The sequence below is a fragment of the Parambassis ranga genome, chromosome 4 (assembly GCF_900634625.1).
Source record: "Parambassis ranga chromosome 4, fParRan2.1, whole genome shotgun sequence".
NCBI classification, from domain to species: domain Eukaryota; kingdom Metazoa; phylum Chordata; class Actinopteri; family Ambassidae; genus Parambassis; species Parambassis ranga.
In genome coordinates this window covers 134,794-154,246 of record NC_041025.1, presented here as the reverse complement: position 1 = coordinate 154,246, position 19,453 = coordinate 134,794, and the positions used below count along the sequence as shown (strand labels likewise).

Here is a 19,453-nt window from a genome sequence, read left to right as displayed (position 1 = left end):
CATCTGAAAATTAAAAGATCGTTAAAAATGTTAAAATGTGGAAGAAAGGATGAGGCAACATATTGGAAAAGTCCAGTATGTTAGATATTTGGAATAAGGCAAGCACACCAAGTTTATTTTGCCAGCATCTGATGCTGATAATGTTCTCCTCCTTTAGGCCAATTGCCATTATGTTCACATATTCATCCTTAAATCAAGCACAAACCTAAAATCTTACTCTCAGTCTCTTTCACCCAAACTTGCAGAAAAACTGGTTGAGTCTCCCTCCTGTTTGGAGCTTACTGCTTTACTTTTTTCTAATTTAGTGCTCAGTACAAATAAAGTGTTTATCTATGGCATTCTTTCTGCATTATTAATTATTAGACTCAATTGGCTTCTGCCAAAAGTAAATGAACCTGACTTTTTAATTAAATTAATCACAGTTATCATATTTTTCTGTAGTGCCTGTACAACAGTTTTACTCAAACAGAAGTTGAGTGTCTTGACTGAACAGATTGTTTTGTTGACAGTGCTATTGTGAATCAGAGGATGCTAACCTTATGGTGTAAGACACAAATTCAGACCCTGAATATTGTCATCACTAAAGCTGGAAAGAGGGTTTTATTTCCCTAAATTATGATATATATTCTGATAGTCTGATAATGTAGCAGTAAATGTATTAACTCTGAATAAATTAAGGATTAATTAATGCATAACTGATCCAAAATACTGCAGCAGGAACACTGATGGGAATTACCAACAGATCATATTCTACAGTAGTGTAAAATCCAAAATACTTTTTTTTTTACCTCACTTAGAAGGTCCTTAAAGACTTCGCTTTGTCATACCTGCAAGAGCTTATAGCCCTGTGCAACTACCTTGTAGTAAATAGAATGAGGGAAAACTTTGAGCTATCAGGCACCCGTCCAGTAAAACCAGGTCCCAGTTGGGTACCTTTAAGATTTTGGTTTGATAAAGCTTATTGGTAACCTGATTCTCACTGTGAGAAGGTCTGTTGTTATAGTTACTGTAGGTACAGCTAAAGCTGTAGCTAGAGCAGGATCGACTAATCCTTAGCTATCGTCTTAGATATGATTCTACCTATAGCAGGGGGAACCAAACATGATCCAATGACCAATTACTCCTCTTCCCTCTCCTTGTTTCATGTCATTAACTAGGTGTCATCTCTCTTGTAGTTGTGAGCTGGTCTCCACTCTGCATTTACACCAGCATCTCTAGCTCCAGAGCTGTCTACCTTGACCAAAGTACAATGCTAAAAAATGGTGAGTTTACAATTCTAAGAATAAGAACAGACTAATATTGGATATAAATCAAATCAAGACACGTCTTTTAATATAATGCCATTCATATGGCTAGTATACTGTATCACACAATGATTGAAGTACTTTGCAATCGATGTGTTGTATATCAATTGCCTGCCTAACAATTCCTAACCACCTGAGGTTTTTTTTAATCCAGTGTAATGAAGTCAATGTGTATGCTGCATTCTTGGTCTTGTCCTCTTTCCATTCCTGCTGTATCTTCTTGACCTTCGTCATTACTTGATCGGCCATCAGCTAGAAGATCCTCTGATATGACCCTGGTCCTGTGCATAGTTATGTTGTATCGTGCTCAGCATCCAACTTGATGTTTTTTTATTATGCTCTGTAAAGCACTTTGATTAGCTTCATGTATGAATTCATTGTTAAAATGTAATCTGTAAAGCTTGTTACAATATGCACGTAAATGTACACGTTATGCCACTGAATGCTTATTCGATATATTCAAACACCTGCCCGAGTCATAGTACGTGTGATGCAGTCATAAAAATCAGACCAGTAAACATCCTCAGCACAGTACGAGGCTCAGTCTTGCTGGTCCATCAGACCCAGATAACACAACTAAGTCAATCAGCAGAACAAACAAGTGCGAAGGTAATTAAACAAAACTTTATTAAGTGACAGTTTAGTCCTTCTTGGCAGCAGCCTTTCTCATTGCAGCCAGCACATTGCTGAGCTCTTCACGCTTTCTCTTCGCACGAATGTGAGTTCCAATCTGTGGGGTTGTGGGGACAAACAACCAACATTAGGCAGAGTCACCTTAGCCATATTTAAGATGACAGGGGAGTATGTTATGTCTGTCTGAGGACAACCATCAAAGACAAATAGAGTTTAGCTAAACACTGTAAAATAAAAATGAATATACACAAAGATACATACAATATGATAAACATATACAACAGACCAAAACTTCCATACACACAGAATTGGAGTTGAAAAGCCATTTACTGCTCAGTATTCTGCTCCAGCACAAAAGAGAAAATGCTTCAGAGATATTTAGTTTACCCTGACGTGCACCTGCAAGTGTTCTGACAGATCAAGCATGCTCACCCTTTTCTTGATAAACTTGAGGGCTCTCTTGTCCTTTGACACTTTTAACAGCTCCATGGCTCGTCTCTCGTACGGAGCAAAACCGCATACTTCACGGATCATGTCTCGGACAAACTTGCTGTGTTTGGTCAGATGCTATACAGTAAAGACATGGTGATTAAAGACAAATTTTACCCTCTATGCAACACAATACTTCATCACAGCCTTAACTGCTAGCTTGTGGTTTATGCTCTGGATCAATACAAATACATTTGAACTGAATAGCAGAAACTGGAATATAAGAACCCTACTTGTGGTGTTAAAGGTGGGTGTAAACAAGTTTACATGTTCCACTAATCTATGCTGGTAATTACACATTTTTAGTGAAATAGAAGTAAACAGGAAAGAAAGCCATGGTACTGGTAGCCCACAACCCACAATGCCGGAAGGTTCATAGTAACATTCCCTAAAGTCACTCTGGCAAATACTCACCCCGCGACGGCGGCTGTGTTTGGGGCCAGTTACATTTTTGGTGACTGGGTGACCTTTGTTAAGGCCAACTGCCATCGGGTAACGAATAGCCATGTCTGCAGAGGACCATAAAAAAACAGTTTCAGACAGTTTTGAATCATCTACATTGCTCTAAAAACATTAAACCCCACTTCAAAACAGACATCTTGACATATACACAAAAAAAGGCAAGTGTCTGTTCCGTTTCATAGCTCCTGTTGTGTACGATGGTTCAAAATGGAATTATACTTCAATGTGAATGTCCACATGCCATAGCAATTAACATACGGTTGTAGAAATTATGTCCAATTCCCCCTAAAATACTAGTCAGTGGTGGGTTTTATATGCTGCTAGCATTCAGCACACAAGGATAATAACACATTCAACTATACTCAAATATTCAAGTATAATTCAAATTAAAGTTTAAGGTTTCAACCTTTATTATAACCGTCAAAGGTCATCTTTTTCCCACAAACTTTTTTCTTTTCGTCAATTGAGGGAACACAGAGTAGGGATGGATTTTCAGCCACCAAAAAACACTTTTTTCACCGAAACACGGCCAAAACAGGATGTTGTGATGACGCAACCGGCACGGGCTTGTCTGGACACTCCAGCATGTTTGAGGTGTCTTTTCTTGCTCCATTTGAACAGCTTACTAAAGAGATCCGCTCCTCTGACGCATCTGGCCCTAATGTTATTCTTTTAAACGCAGCACGAAAGCGTCTAAGCAAATACGTTGAGATGGACCGCGGAGTGAAAACGTTAAAAAGTACACTCGTAGTGCGTCAGCAGGCTTTTCACTGAGATCTACGGTATTGATCAGAGTTATAAGGATCATACTTGGATGTGGGAATAAAGCAGCGTGCACGAGAAATGATCCAGGCCGCATGGGTGCGTAGAGCCCGCTTGGAGACACAAGTGCACAGCGTGCCCTCGTTGTCCGATTGATTAAGTGAGATCCTGCAGTAGAGTGCCTTAAAAAAAACAGACAGGCTATGCTGTTCTGATTTACTATATATGTGACATCAGATTTATTGTTCTGGCGGACATTTTTTTAATTTGACAAAATGTTTATTTATGCACAGGCCCTATTTAAATAAGATACACATAATGAACACGAAAGGGGGTCAAGCTAGGTTATTTTTATTTTATATTGTGCAGCATGAATGTGCTAAATACATATGTTCATCATTTTGTAATTGCTTTATTCTTTGAAACATTAATATTAAGTTATGCATTTGCAATGCCTTGATTTTAGTGAGGTTAGTACACAGTTATAGCCATAAATGTAAATGATACTAATAATTGTCATAATAAGGTTTGTTTCTGCGTTTCGGTTATCGACCTTGGATTCCTCATTTTCTGCCAAGAATTTTCATTTCGGTGCATCCCTACATTAGCGTATGAGTTAAAGTCTGGCAGGAATTAAAAACTGTGTAAGTAACAAACCTAAAATAATTAAATTATATAACTATATAATATATAATAACTCTAAATTGCTCTTTTTGTAAATTATTCTATTTTTTGTTGGTACCTTAAACCTTTATGGCATTCGGTGTGAGCAGCAAAGTAAGAATTTTATTGTACAGGGAAACCAGTTTCCACTTTTAATCTTTGAATCTAACTACATAAGGTACTTTGTCATCATTTTAACAGCGACCATGACATAGTTCTAGTATTTGTACTGAAGTTTTGTGTTTAAGGTTGTGTTTAGTATGAGTTTGGCTATTACGACACATTTTTAAAACAATGCTGGTTGCAGTGAAAAAGCCACTCGGAGGAGTGGCGAAACGTCTTCAAAAAACAAACCTGGAGTCCAACTACCTCGATTTAAACTCTTAGAAATGACCATGCCCTGGATGAATGAGAGCATCCACACATATAATGCTGGCTGAACGTAATTCTACCGTTAAGACTAGATGCTAAATGCTAATAAATACAAGACCAAGCTAACACCGTTAAGCGAATATTTACAACATGACTGGAAATAAATAAAGGTACTGTTCCGCTAAGGGTTCAAGTAAAGACAACCTAACGCCTAATTTTAATAAAATGAGGTTACTGTACCAAGCAATAACTCGTACTTATTACAGCAGCTAACTCGCTGGTACCGTGATGGAGGCTCTAGCGAGTCACTGTCTCGGCTACAAATTTCATTAGTTTCATTATCTGTTAATTAATAATAAGACAGAAATATACACTGAAGTGTGTAGAAGGCAGTTATTACAACTTATCCGAAAGAAAAGACTGGATGACAAAGATTCGACGTGGGTTTTAACTGACACTAGGAACATTAAAATTCGTACCTACTGTGTGTGATGGCGGTCAAGCCGGAAGGACTGTGAACAGAGCGAATCCGGGTAATGAAAGCTTCAAACCGGAAGACACATCTGCTCACAGTGATCAGTGCCCCTTTCGGCTTGGAGGAGGTACTGCTTTCTGATCATATAATCAAGACAACTGCACTGTTTTTTTTACTCTGTTCTAATGGAATCAGAAAGAGCAGGGAGTAAGCAGATCATAGAGGTCAGGACAGGGAGCAGGTTATGAAAAGAATAATCTCAAATGAAGAAAATACAGAGCCCCAGAAAGCGAATGAAGATTTATTTTATTTTAGTTTTTATTATTTTATATTTTTTTTTGCAAGAAATGTCTTTTCTGTTGCAAAGTTTATCAGGGTCTCGCAAAAGCCCGTTGGGCAAAATAAGATAAGAGATAAGATAAGATAATCCTTTATTAGTCCCCGCAGGGGAAATTCACAGTGTAACAGCAGCAGCAGCACACGTAAGAAGAAAACAAATATATGTAAAATAGATAAATGAATGAAATAGAAAAAGGGCAAAAATAATAATAATAACTTAAACAGAGCGGATTCCAAAGCAGCTTAAAATATGAAAAGCTATAAAATATGTATACTCACCCTCCAAAGGTAATGAGGTAAGGTAATGCCAGGGAGCACCACTGGCTCCTCCAACCAGCAATAATTCTCTGGTCAAAGTTTCTAAATCCACAGTGTTGTCCCGTTTGTCTGTTGTCTCATTTATTGTGTAGTATGTGTTGTGTCGCTGTCGCTGCTTTTGTTTTTCCCGGGCTTGGGGGGCACAAGTTATGACGTCGCGCCACAATCAGGAAGTGCTTTGAAGGCCAGACCATCCCATTTACCAATGGTTGAGGATCCTCCGCAGGATCCTCAGGAGGACACGGCCTCCTGAGACCGCGTAGGCTGCGTCCTCCAAAGGACGCAGACCCTGAATTGGAACACAGCTATTGTTCATCTGCGCATGCGCATTAGCTACACCCAACTTTTCAGTCTGAGCGGGAAAGAAGCCCTGTTTGAATTGAGCCGTTTTGTTTCCAGCCGACAGGATTGCCTGAGTTTGAACGAGTTTAGCTTTTTTGTATTTCACAGTTGTCACTAAACTGTGGTGTGGACAATTACTGGAAATATACTGTGTAATTATTTGTTTCACATGCTCATTACAGTGAGTGCAATTGAGTAGGGTTGATTTATACTTATATGTCACTCCCTGTTTTTCAGATTTCTCAAGAATTTTGCAGGATCACAAGCAAAGACCTCCTAGAGCAGACCCGGGCAAAGTACGGCCCGCGGGGCACATCCGGCCCGCTTGCGTCTTCAATGCGGCCAGACCAGTTCACATCATCAACACCCTCCGCCACACATTGATTCTGAGCCTTTTTTCCGCCAATGCGACTTTATAATATCGCTATCTTTCCATTCATTCAACTCCGCGCAACTCTCTCTCTCCCTCCCGTCCGCGTTCACACACACGTACACACATAAGCGCGGATATGTTCACAGAGAAGACGACCAACGTTCTTGATAATGGAACATCGCACACCCTAACTCAGCACAGACAGAGCTGGTAACGCAGCAAACATTATAGGTGATTTAAGGTGAAACGCGGTTGCGGTTGAGATAAACTACGTCATATGACAATAGTCACATATGAATAATAACATCAAAAGCTGTTTTATTAATCAGTTAGTTGCCTTTAGTAGTTCCATATATCTGATTATAGTATTTATGCTATTAATTTATTTATGTGGTTATATCACATTATTTATTTTAACCTTAACCAAGAACAGGCTGATATATGAGGTCAGTGTTGACTTCATATAGTGAAATAAAAACCTTCAGCTTCAGATGTTTTTGTATGTTTTTGTGGCCCTTTGCTTTTCTAATGGAAGTCTATGTGGCCCTCGCAAAAAAATAATTGCCCACCCCTGTCCTAGAGTCATTCAGAGCAACCATCGACATTTATGTGCCTTGTCTGCTGAGACTGTACCAGGCTAGGAAGGTGGCCAGAAAATGGAGGATGTATGCATGTATAAATTAAGGTAAATTAAGTAAAAATCATTTTATTCACACATAGACCATCAAACTGACTTTGATGTCAACAAATGCCAAGGGTTCATTGGTAACATTTAATAACTATTTGAATTTGTGAACATTTATTTTTAAAGCAAGCACAACTAGTTGCTAGAAACAATAACTGATTACCTAAAATAGACACTTAAGCACAATGCCTAAGCTTTTGATTACTTTTGCAAATTAGTTTATTATGCTATCTAGACAGATGTACCAGTGAATGAATAAAATGTATTAATCACATGTCTGAGTTCTAAAGCATGATCTGACCTGATGTGATTTTTGTGACATTAAAGATGGCACTGTATGCACTAATGGATCGATGCTTGTGTTTTTCTGTTCAGACCTCAGATATTCTGGCTCATAGAAAAACAGCAGCTCTGAGAGGACTCCCCATCTGTGTCTGAGATGACACTTCCAAGTTTTTCCTGGAATGTTCAGTAAGTTTTCTTTACAGTCAAGAAATCTTTCTTAATGTAGCCTCATTGTGTAGTTGTGGAATTATTCTGTGTCCTAGTTGTCATTAACTCTAAATCATGTTTCCATTCTGTGTTCCCACAGACTACTGATCCCGAAGAACAAGTGGTACGTGATGTGACCGTTGCCATCATCACTGTTTTCGAAGACGACGATGCACTGTATGCAGTTGATGTGGATGTTGTGTTTGAAGGGGCCATTTTAACAGCGTTTAGTCAAGTAAGAGTGAACAACAGTTGTGTAGGCTGGTGAGTTTTATGACTGCACATGTTTAAAGGCCAGACACATGTTGAATGCCTTTGATTGTCATGTTGTCAATAATAATAATATTATTTACATATGTAACATATATTTGTGAAACATGTTACTGCAGCAAGAATATCGTAGTTGGTATAAAAGCAGAGTTTGGTCATGTTGAAGGAGGAATTGTTTGTTTATCCCACTAATTATTTATCAGTGTTGAAAGTTGAAAATACATGGTATTTGAATAAGAAAGTAATTGTTGCTCCAACCCAAATATCCTTTTTAGATAAACTAAGAACTCCAAGTTGGCAGAACTCATATTGTAACTTGAAAATTTTAGTTGAGTGGACAACTTCAGAAATTAGTTGAGAAAACCCAAAAATCTATCGCATCATGTTGCCTTGAATATTTGAGTTTTCTCAGCCTTTTATTGTTAGTGTGTATTTTTATGAGGTTATTATGATTAATATATCTTAACTTGTGTGCTTGATGAACTGTGGGAGAACGTGTGACCGACACCACTATAATAACATTTTAAGCTTAGTGTGTCTATGTGTATTCATGTTTTTAAACGGGGCGGCAGTCCTCCAGAAGCGTGTGTAGGACAGCGACTCTGCCTCCTGGCCTCGACCCTGGGTTGTCAGGTTGGTCTAATAAACTTGGCTATGTTGCTAGAAGTCAGAGCTGCACCACCCTGGGTGGGATGGATTCCGTCTTTCCTAATAAGGCCAGGTTTCCCCCAGAAAGTTTCCCAGTTATCTATAAAGGCCACGTTGTTTTCTGGACACCACCATGACAGCCAGCGACGGAGCGAGGACATGCGGCTAAACATGTCATCACTGGTCAGATTCGGGAGGGGACCAGAGAACGCTACGGAGTCCGACATGGTTTTAGCTAAATTACACACCGACTCAATATTAACTTTAGTGACCTCTGACTGGCGAAGCCGGGTGTCATTGACACTGACATGAATTATAATCCTACTGTATTTATGGTTATCTCTCGCCAGCAACTTCAGGCTACCCTCTATGTCAGCCGCTCTGGCCCCCGGGATGCACTTAACTATAGCCGCTGGTGTCGGCTTTACATGCCGCAAAACAGAGTCGCCAATAACCAGGGTCTCGCAGACATCAAAGGCTGTGTTCCAAATCACTCTGGGGGCTGGCTCCAAAAGCAAGTAATTTCCCATAGACTCCCATGTTAAAATGGCCGACTTCACAGCAGAACCGTCTGTCGCTTGAGCGACAGACGGTTGACTTATCACAGCGTGAGTTTCCTGCTTCCACAATCACCCGCCCCCCTAAACCCCGCAAATGCTCCCGCCATTTCTCCATAGTTGGAGTTTTGGCGGACGTGATGCTGCCAACATGGTGTCGGTCAGCACGTCCCGGAACCTCCCACCGAGCCTCAGAACGGCTCTTCAGAAACAAACGGGTGATGTCACAGAATCTCTGTCCATAGTTTTTACTGTCAATGTTTCAAACACAGCCAAATACAAAAGGGGAGGGAAGACAATTAGACACAGGTGGCACACATTAGGGCGGGCCAGGTAATCAACGGAGGGACACATGAAAAAAGGGAAGACAAGACATCTGAAACAAGCGAGAGAACAAAATAAAACAGGAAACACAAAATATTTCAAAATAAAACCAAACCAGATCTGACACGAAACAACACCCTACCTTTCATTGCTCCCTTTGTTTTTCTTGTTTGCGTCTATGTGCTAATTCCAGGATGCCTAGATTTTGACACTCAATATTGTCACCTGATATGTCTACATAAACTTCAGACTATGTATCAAAATATGCATTCAAACTCTGTGCACCACCCACTATACCACCACACTACACATATTTATTCCTATACATAAGTTATATAATGTGGAGTTGAGAGTAATGCACTTTCTCTGTATGTCCAGTAGATAGGGCAGTACTGAAAATAAAACATACTTTGAAGCAAACTTTTGACTTTGATTAGTTTCTGTGTAATGACTAGAAGCAGAAAAACAAAACACTACTGTAACCAAATTAAAAACATTCATGTTGTTTGTTAGTTCAAATGTTGTTCTTTAAAAAACAGGTAGTAACCTTTTTTGTCTTACTTCTTGTTATGGGGGTTTTTGGTTTGTGTTTTGTTTTTTTGTGCAGGAGTGCTGGGCATGGCTTCTTGCTAGCTGAGGGTTGGCCTCATCTCATCTCCTCACTCCTTTGGTGCATGCAGAGCAGGAAGAGAGTGACAACCAGCCAATACTCTGCACAGGGTCCACCCGCAGGATTGGCTGATGTTTTTAGTGTTTTATAGCTTCCACAGATGATTCATATTCTTTGTTTTAATGCAAAACTGCCGAACTAATTGGTTGCTATCGGATTGTAAAGAGAAGATACACTAACAAAAAGTGCATTAGAATGAAATCTCCTACCCTACCTTTAAAACAAAACTAACCTAACTTTCGCCTGTGGTCTGCTTCTGGGTCCTCATAATAATAATAATAAAAAAAACATTTCTGTATACAAAGCAGATTTAGGGGCTAGCAGATTCTCTTTTCTCTGTTCATAAATGAATTGCGCCCACATAACATATATATATATGTGTTATTATTTTCCATAACTTTACATGTTGAACTACCCAGGATTAATTTATGGACTTCAAATGTCACCCTGAGATTCAATATTTTTTAATCTCTCTTTTCACCCTCTCCCAGTATTCTTTTATCAATGGGCATTCCCAGAAAATGTGAGAAATGTCTCCTATTTGGCCACACTTCTGCCAGCAGAGGGGGCTAGCACTATTATCTGATCTTGCTACAATTACTGCAGTCTTAAATCTTATCCTTAGTTTCCAACTAAACTCTCTCCAATTCGGACTGTTGAGACATCTATGCCACTCTCCCTAGGAAATCTCCCAATCTTTGTCTCCAATTAGTATATTAGGCTCTAATTCTTATTTTTACGGTCTATCTTTCTTGTTTTGTATAACTCAGAAATTATTTTCTTCTGATCTTGTTTGCCCTCCACCATGTCTATCCAGTACTGTTCAAAGTTTGTTGGTTGTTCTTTACCTTGTCGTTATGATTCTCCAAATAGTGCCTTATCTGCAGATAATAGAAGAAGTCATTATTAGGGCCCGAGCACCGAACAGTGCGAGAGCCCTATTGAAACCCTAGGGATTATTATTTTTCATTTTTAGGGCCCGAGCACCAAATGGAGCAAGAGCCCTATTGAAACCCTGTAAACAGTTGATTTGCTGTTATCAAACTTTTGTCTGCCCATTTATCAAATCCTAGCTTTGCAGGCAAGTTCAATTTCTTTTTCCCACACTCCCAGAGTAAAAATAATCCATTTGTTTTGTATCCTAAGGCTTTGCCATTGTTTTTTTATCTAAAAAGGGAAGAGCTGAAATTGGTGTGTTTACAACTTTGTTCTATTTGCAGCCATTTTGTGTCTATATCTAACTTAATCCATGAAACTAGTGCTTTAAGCTGTGTAACTTCTGAATTGTAACTCCCCTGCACTGTAAAATGTAATTGTAACATTACTTAAAAATATCAAGTGGTCTTAACTCATGTGCTTACTTTGTAGACTCTAAGTTACATTTAGTTATAAAATGTTCTAATAAAGAAAGTATTAAAGGTAGGATAGGAGATTTTGAAAACTCAGTGAGAGTCAGCCAGATTTTGAAAGTAAACACACGCCCCTTTCTCTCGGAGCTCACCCTGAAGCCACGCCTCCTTTGGGCACTGGGCAGGAAGAGAATGACAACCAGCCAACTCTACGCGCAGGGGCGCCTTGGAGGATTGGCTGATGTTTTTAGTGTTTTATAGCTTCCACAGATGATTCATATTCTACGTTTTAAAGCGAAACTGCCAAACTAATGGGTTGCTATCGGATTGTAAAGAGAAGTTACACTAATTTAACAAAACGTGCATCAGAATGAAATCTCCTACCCTACCTTTAAACTCATCAGCTTCGAGTGATGAAGACCAATCCACAAGACACATGTCATGATTTGCATCAGTCAGGAGGGGGTGTATAATAGTGAGACAGGTGAAGGTCTGGGTGGTTGAGTACTCCTCTCCACCTATGTGGCCATGCAGACTGAGGTGGACCCCTACCTCTTGCAGTCTTGCATCTTATGCTATTTTTTTGTATCAACACACAGGTGTTGGTAAATTTTATTTACACTTACAGACACTTTAGGCATGTTGAATGACACTGTAAAAGTGTGGTCATAAAGTAATTCATCTGTGTGGTGTTATGTTTGGTACAGTATTAAATTAAGGCCAAAAACACATAAGTCCCCCAGTAGTTATAAAACAGAAATCTGGTAGGAAACCCACTTCCGGGTCTCCTGATTGTCCTGAGGGGAAGAAACCAAGGAGTCCACCTCGTCCACCTCAGATTTGAGGAACCTCTACTGTCTTTCTATTGCATTCTAGGCTGAAATAGGCATGTGGGATTTTTATGGTTAGTGTCAAAGGAAACAACAGTTTTCCCACCAGGTGACGCACTGAGAACATTCGTAAAATGGTGTGCAGGCAGTGTTGGGGAGTAACGGATTACATGTACCGACCATTGACAGTAAAAACTATGGACAGAGCTTCCGTGACGTCACCTGTTTGTTTCTGAAGAGACGTTCTGAGCCTCGGTGGGAGGTTCCAGGACGTTGATGACCGCAGCCATGTTGGCAGCGTCACGTCCGCCAAAACTCCAAATATGGACAAAAAGGGGCAGCACGAGCGGGGTTTAGGGGGGCAGGCGATCGTGGAAGCATGAAACTCACGTTGTGATACGTCAACTGTCTGTCACTCAAGCGGCAACGCCCATAATTATGCGTAATTTTATGTCAGAATACCATTGAAACGAGTGAGTTGTAAAAAAAATTCACCCCCCCTACAATTGACACTAGAAGAGAACCTATCATCAGAGACCAGAGTGGTTTTTTGTACCAGGCTGTAAACATGTTTTTTTCTGCTGTGAAGTCGGCCATTTTAACATGGGAGTCTATGGGAAATTACTCGCTTTTGGAGCCAGCCCCCAGCAGTTGCGGCGTGAATTACAAGTTTTGACACTTCCGCATGGGCTTCAACTTTGAGCCCCGAAGGTTGCCGCTTGGTACCGACGTTACGTATTTAGAATACAAAATATATGTAACTGTATTCCATTACAGTTACACTTTAAAAAGATGGGAATCTGAATACAGTTACATGTTGAAATCAGTGGATTGCACAATGGTATTTTCATGTGTTTATTCACTCTGCTGGATGAAACAAGTCACATAAAAAAAATCATCTTCATCGTCATTCTTACAACAAAGATCCTGTTTACGGCAGATGTCTGCCGTACGTGTGTATGATGGTGAATAGTCATTGGAGTGAGAGCTCTTACCGTCAATACAACATCTTTGAGCAAAGCTAAAGTTTTTGGTTCAGCAAACTGGACAGAAAGCTGCAGCTGCGGGCGAAAGAAAGGACAGAGCAGCCGGACTGATGGGGGTCAGAGTCTGAGGATGAGGATGAAGTATTGCGTGCTTAATGCTCCTCAGTCATGATGCTGGTACGCTGCTAGCTGCTAGCTAACTCCGTCCAAAACAGAGGCTGAATAACATTTAAGTAGGAACGTGTCGCTTGCAGTCAGCTAGTTTTATACATGGGTCTGTTTGATGTACGTATTCAAACACTTCTGTCCACTCCCCTGTGCTTCTGCAAACTTGGAGAGTACTGAGTGCTGTCTACGGGAAAGGACAAAGAAACCACTTTAAAAGTGAAATAAAACACTGCACATGCAAAAGGAATGACAGGCAAAAAACAGCCAGTCTAGCAAGGAGCTGTCACATCCTTCATGTTATTGTTTGTATTATAACACCACATCTATTACCCACATTGAGCTAGTGAGAATGCTGTCAAATTCGCTGTGAAAATCTGGAAAGCTGTAGTAACCAACAGCTTTAGTACACATCCACATGTGTGGGAATGTATTCTGCAGAAAAAATTGTGTTTTCTATGAAGTCAATTAGTATTGCCTTATGCAAAAGATCAGATCCTGTACAAAACCGCAGGAAAAGCTGAAGATTATTGCAATCAATTTCCCCAATGTACCTGTTACATCCTGTACCTGTTAGTGCTGCTGACTGTCTGTGCTGCTCCCAAGCGGCAACCTTCGGGGCTCAGACCTGAAGCCCATGCGGAAGTGTCAAAACTTGTAATTCACGCCGCAACAGCTGGGGGTTGGCTCCAAAAGCGAGTAATTTCCCATAGACTCCCATGTTAAAATGGCCGATTTCACAGCAGAAAAAAACATGTTTACAGCCTGGTACAAAAAATCGCTGTGGTCTCAGATGATAGGTTCTCTGCTAGTGTCAATTGTAGGGGGGGTGAATTTTTTTTCAACCCACTCGTTTCAATGGTATTCGGACTGAAAATTACGCCTAATTATGGGCGTTGCCGCTTGAGTGACAGACAGTTGACGTATCACAGCGTGAGTTTCCTGCTTCCACGATCGCCCGCCCCCCTAAACCCCGCTCGTGCTCCCCCTCTTTGTCCATAATCGGAGTTTTACTTGACGTGACGCTGCCAACATGGCGGCGGTCATCACGTCCCGGAACCTCCCACTGAGCCTCAAAACCGCTCTTCAGAAACAAACGGGTGACGTCACGGAGGCTCTGTCCATAGTTTTTACTGTCAATGGCTGCTCCCCTAAGGTTTCCTGCTCCGCCCTCCTGCAGAGATTGGACCTTGGCTGGGGTCGCCGCCCACCTCCAGCCTCTGGGAGCTACTTAAGGGCTGAGGATCCAGCCATCATGGCTGCCTTGCCGCTGAGAGCTTGTAGTGTTTTCTGTGTGTTATGACTTTTGTAGTGTTGTTTGAGTAGCCTGACTGCAGCCAGTGGAACCGGTAGGGGAGGGCTGCCATTTCTGTTTGAAACATTTTTCTCCTGTTTCTGTTGCTTGCTAGGGAGTCACATGCAGGTTTGCACTTCTTTTTTTGAACCCAGCAGCATGTCAGTTTGAGCTCCTGCAACATTCTTCTCCTCTTCAGAAGGTGATGTTGTGGGGGTGGAGCTGGACTCTTTGACAGCAGTGTCAGACAGAAGGATGGTGTCTAAGCTGCAGGGGATCCTGGAGAACAGCTTCCATCCTCTACACAATGTGCTGGTGAGGTTCAGGAGTACTTTTAGTGCTAGACTGATCCCTCCTAAATGCACCACTGAGCAGCACAGGAGGTCATTCCTTCCTGTGGCCATCAAACTGTACAACTCCTCCCTCTGAGATCAGCCTGATCTAACAGACTTTCTTGTTAATTAATCCATATTGGATTTATTGTAGACACTGTCCAGTCTTACTGCACACAGTATAGGTTGTATTATATATGACTACCAGTTTTGACTTGCCTGGATATTACTTGAATGTTTATTATTGTGTAGAATTTTATTTAGGTTTTAGAATTTTTATTCTATTCTTACTATTTTACCTTATTTTATATCTCTAACCTGTTTTGAGTATACATGGAGCACCTGGAATGCAAGCAATTTCCCCCTGGGATTAATAAAGTACTTCTGATTCTGATTTTGAACACTGATTGTGAATCAATTTCAGCTGCTGTTGTGCAAATGGAACCGACAACAGGTGGAAATGAGAGGCAGTTATCAAGACAGCCCTATAAAGGAGAGGTTCTGCAGGAGCTGACCACAGACCATCATCAGATCACTTTTGCATTTTGTCAGTGCTCTCACCCCTAGAGGTAGCATGAGGCGGTGTCTACAACCCACAAGTTGCTCAGGTAGTCCAGCTCATCCAGGATGGCACATCAATGAGAGCTGTGGCAAGAAGGTTTGCATGTTTCTGCTCAAACTGTCAGAGACTCCATGAGGGTGGTATGAGGGCCTGACGTCCACAAGTGGGGCTTGTCCTTACAGCCCAACACTGTGCAGGGTGATTGGCATTTGCCAGAGAACACCAAGATTGGCAGATTCACCATTGGTGCCCTGTGCTCTTCAAGGCATTGATGCTATGGACTGGCCTGCCTGTTCACCAGACCTGAATCCAATCGAGCACATCTGGGACATCATGTCTCGTTCCATCCACCAACACCACGTTGCACCACAGACTGTCCAGGAGTTGACTGATGCTTTAATCCACGTCTAGGAGGAGATCTCTCAGGACTACATCCACCTCCTCATCAGGAGCATACCCAGGCATTGTAGGGAGGTCATACAGGCACATGGAGGCCACACACTACTGAGCCTCATTTTGACTTGTCTTGAGTTGAATTTCACCTCAAGATGGATCAGCCTGTAATGTTTTTGAGTATGGTTCCAAATCCAGACATTTATAGGTTAATAATTTACATCGATCATTTTTGTGTTATTTTGTCCTCAACATATCCCACTATGTAATGAACGAAGATTTTCAACTGGAATATTTCATTCATTGAGATCTAGGATGTGTTATTTTAGTGTTCCCTCATTGTTTGAGCAGTGTATAGGCTATAACCCGGTTAAAAACATGAGGTAACGAGTGATGTTTATAGTATCATTTAGTATAAATTGCTTTTAAATGTTGTAATTAAAAGCTTAAAAGCAGTTAAAAAGCATTGCATGTTTGTTGTCATATGTAAAAGACAACATATTTCAGAAAACTGTCTAAACCAGGCTGCAGGTAAGCATGTAGGTCTGGAGACATTACATAGTCACAGTGATACAGGGCATCCCAGAATCTCCTAGCCAAATGGAGAACATAAAAGACTTCATTTTCTCAGGAGACTGAGGAGATTTGGACTGAGCACCTCTGCCCTCTGCACATTCTACAGGCATCATAGAGAGTGCCGTGGCCGGCTCCATCACCACCACCAGGTGCTACGGACAGCAGAGCACATCACCGGCTGTCATCTCATACATAAGTAAAGAATGGCCAGAATACAGCAGTAATGTGTCACTAAATTGAATTTGGTATTGCCATGACGGGCCCAGTGGCAGCTTTGCACACGACTGGACACAGAGTGGTGTGGGTCTCCTCTCTGCTCTGACTGCAGCTGAACCTGCTGCATGAAGCTACTGTGAGACTGACCACCTGTGAGTGTTCTGGAGTGGGGAGGAGCTCAGGCTGCATTAACTGCTCATACAGTAACTGCAGAACATGTGCTTCAATGTCTGTCTCCAAAAGACACCAGAGAAAGTCGATTTGTCACTAGTCACATTTGACAAAAAGGTTTGTAAAGTCTCTAGATTTAGTGAGAGAGTTGGCAACACATGTGTCTGTGCCAGTGGGAAAATGCCTCCCTGCATTACTTGATGCACATGTCCTGAACAAATAAATTACACCTTTTCCTGAACTGTCCTATGCTTAATATGCACACACAAACACACAAGTACACTAAGCAAGCGGTCATGCTACCAGACCAAGCTAATGCATGCGCTCGTACAAAAATGCGTTTTTTTACTTTTCTAACAGAGACAGTGAATAACCCAGTTTCACAAAATCTTTTTTACCATTTCATTAACATCACTAAAGAAGCTACACCGCCTCCTAACAGCTGGAGGCAGTATCGATATAAAGTTTTTTGCACAGCCCTAGGATCTGATGCTATCAAATTTTGGGTATACTGTGTACTCATAAAGAAAAGTCAAGAACTGAAGTTGAAATCTAAAACTGTGTGTGTGTTCATGCCTGGGTTCTTGCATGTTTGTGCATTTGCTACTGTGTACTCTGACCTGTAATTGTCTCTTTTTATGTTCCACTGGACCCACACTGCTGTGTTTAGTCTTGATTGTGTACCTCTGAGGGAGGTTAAATGTCCAATTTAGTGAGGGGGCGGAATTTATTTAGCTACTTATTACAAGGTTGTGTTTTAAATATTTCATGTGTGTAATGATATGTAGGCTGTTTAAGTACTGTCCTGTATACACATGGAAAATATGGAGATCCTCTGAAAAGGACTAGCAGAGCAGTGCTGCCATAAATTGTTATTTCAGTTACAGGAATGCCTAAAACAACAGTTGTGACATTTGGTGAAGGAGGACAGACTTTCTGTACAGTTGACTGTGGTTGGTCTGCTCTAGCAATCTGAAGTACTCAGCTGTAAGGCTCGGCCCTATGAGACTGACAGACACTAACTTAACCATCACACACTGAAAAACCTTTGGTCATCTAAGCAAATGATCTGCGCTAAAGTTAGAGAGACTGTAGAGAACCTTTAACTATGTTTAGCATATTGCTACACAACTAGAATAAATACTGTGTTTTGATACTTTAATTATGAGAAACATCAACTACAACATATTTACATACAGCAATAAAAGCTTATGTAACTGTGATTAAATGATTTTTAAGCTGCCACACAATGGCAGTGCTGTTCTATTGTTGACTTTAGACTAAATGTATGGTAAGTCACCTGTTAGACATTAGAAATAATGCAATTGAAAGACACTTCACACTTTACAGACCCAGGACAGGTTATTCTCAGTTGTTCACTGTACAACCCTTTTCTTCAGAGTAGCCAGGAGGATAGAAAGGAGAATGAGTGACAGACCAAAAAATGGTCAGTGCTATTATATTGCCACAGTCACAGTGGACAGTCATAATAAAAGCTTGTTTGTGTGTTTGAAACAGCATCTGTACACTATGTTGTTGTATACAGGGTGTGTGTTTAGACCACTGGCACGAGGCATTTGTGTGTGTATTTGATGTGTATACTAGTTCCTTATTCGCCTCTTCACAGTGACAGCCCACTGTGGAATACAGACAGGGGGTGGCTGGCCCGTTGCTTTGGTTGGTGGCTGCTGCTGTTTTTTTGACTGGGGCAGCAAGTTTACTGGATTTCTTGGGCTGCATTCTCTGAGATGGTCAGAGGCAGTCTTAGTGGCAAGAGTATCGTATCAGCTGGAGATTTGTGTGGAGTTTAGCTTGCATTTATATGAAAATTAAATACACGTGGACTGGGACCTGTGAAAACTCTCTGTCTGGAATGGGAGCCCAGAAGAACTGACACCTTTAAACACCTTTAAAGAACTTTCTCTTTATGTAAGGAATCAGAGCCAAAGTACACCTGGGATCTACAAGGACTTTGATCTAAACACAAGTCCACACATTGGAAAAGACTGAAGAATACTAATCCAACAAGCAGATGCACAGGACTACAGTGCTGCATGGGCCCTCTCTTCACTAGGGTCAACAACAATCCTGTATCACTTCCAAAGACATGATTTGACATTTCACCCACTCCATTGTGGTGTCATGGCGATGTCAGCTGCACCAGGAGATTGGGGTAAGCCAGACAGCTCTGTGAAATGGCAGTTGTGCTATGATGTCACTGCAAAGACATGGTGGATGGTAAGTTTGACTTCCTACAAGTAAGAATGTGTCTTGGATGACTGAAACAAATAAGTAAGGCTCAAATGTACTGCTAAATAGTCTCAATGGAGTCAATACTAATGTATAAAAAGGTTCACCTCCACAAAAACACTGAGACCATAGCAGACTTTCATTCTCTCTT

At 40.9% G+C, this 19,453-nt stretch overlaps 1 protein-coding gene across 2 annotated transcripts; it reads right to left on the bottom strand.

Annotated features, from left to right (window-relative positions):
* Positions 1-1,906: 1,906 nt before the first annotated feature.
* On the bottom strand, positions 1,907-5,258 carry rpl36 (ribosomal protein L36). Of its 2 annotated transcripts, none has more exons than XM_028404138.1 (4): positions 5,165-5,258; positions 2,841-2,935; positions 2,370-2,504; positions 1,907-2,034 (listed from the first exon to the last, which is right to left on the bottom strand). In XM_028404138.1, the coding sequence occupies exons 2-4, from the start codon at positions 2,931-2,933 to the stop codon at positions 1,945-1,947; spliced, it is 318 nt and encodes a 105-aa protein (XP_028259939.1). In that variant the 5' UTR covers positions 2,934-2,935; positions 5,165-5,258; the 3' UTR covers positions 1,907-1,944. The 2 variants fall into 2 exon arrangements, with proteins under 2 accessions (XP_028259939.1, XP_028259940.1); XM_028404139.1 differs by having other exon boundaries at positions 5,169-5,228.
* Between the last annotated feature and the right edge of the window lie 14,195 nt (positions 5,259-19,453).

What these genes read in the sequence shown, in the direction of transcription:
- rpl36 (XM_028404138.1), bottom strand. Translation starts at nt 2,933, where the DNA reads ATGGCTATTCGTTACCCGATGGCAGTTGGCCTTAACAAAGGTCACCCA. An exon ending in AACACAGCCGCCGTCGCGGG is followed by an intron (nt 2,505 to 2,840) that starts GTGAGTATTTGC and finishes TTTACTGTATAG; the next exon opens with CATCTGACCAAACACAGCAA. An exon ending in TCAAGTTTATCAAGAAAAGG is followed by an intron (nt 2,035 to 2,369) that starts GTGAGCATGCTT and finishes ACAACCCCACAG; the next exon opens with ATTGGAACTCACATTCGTGC.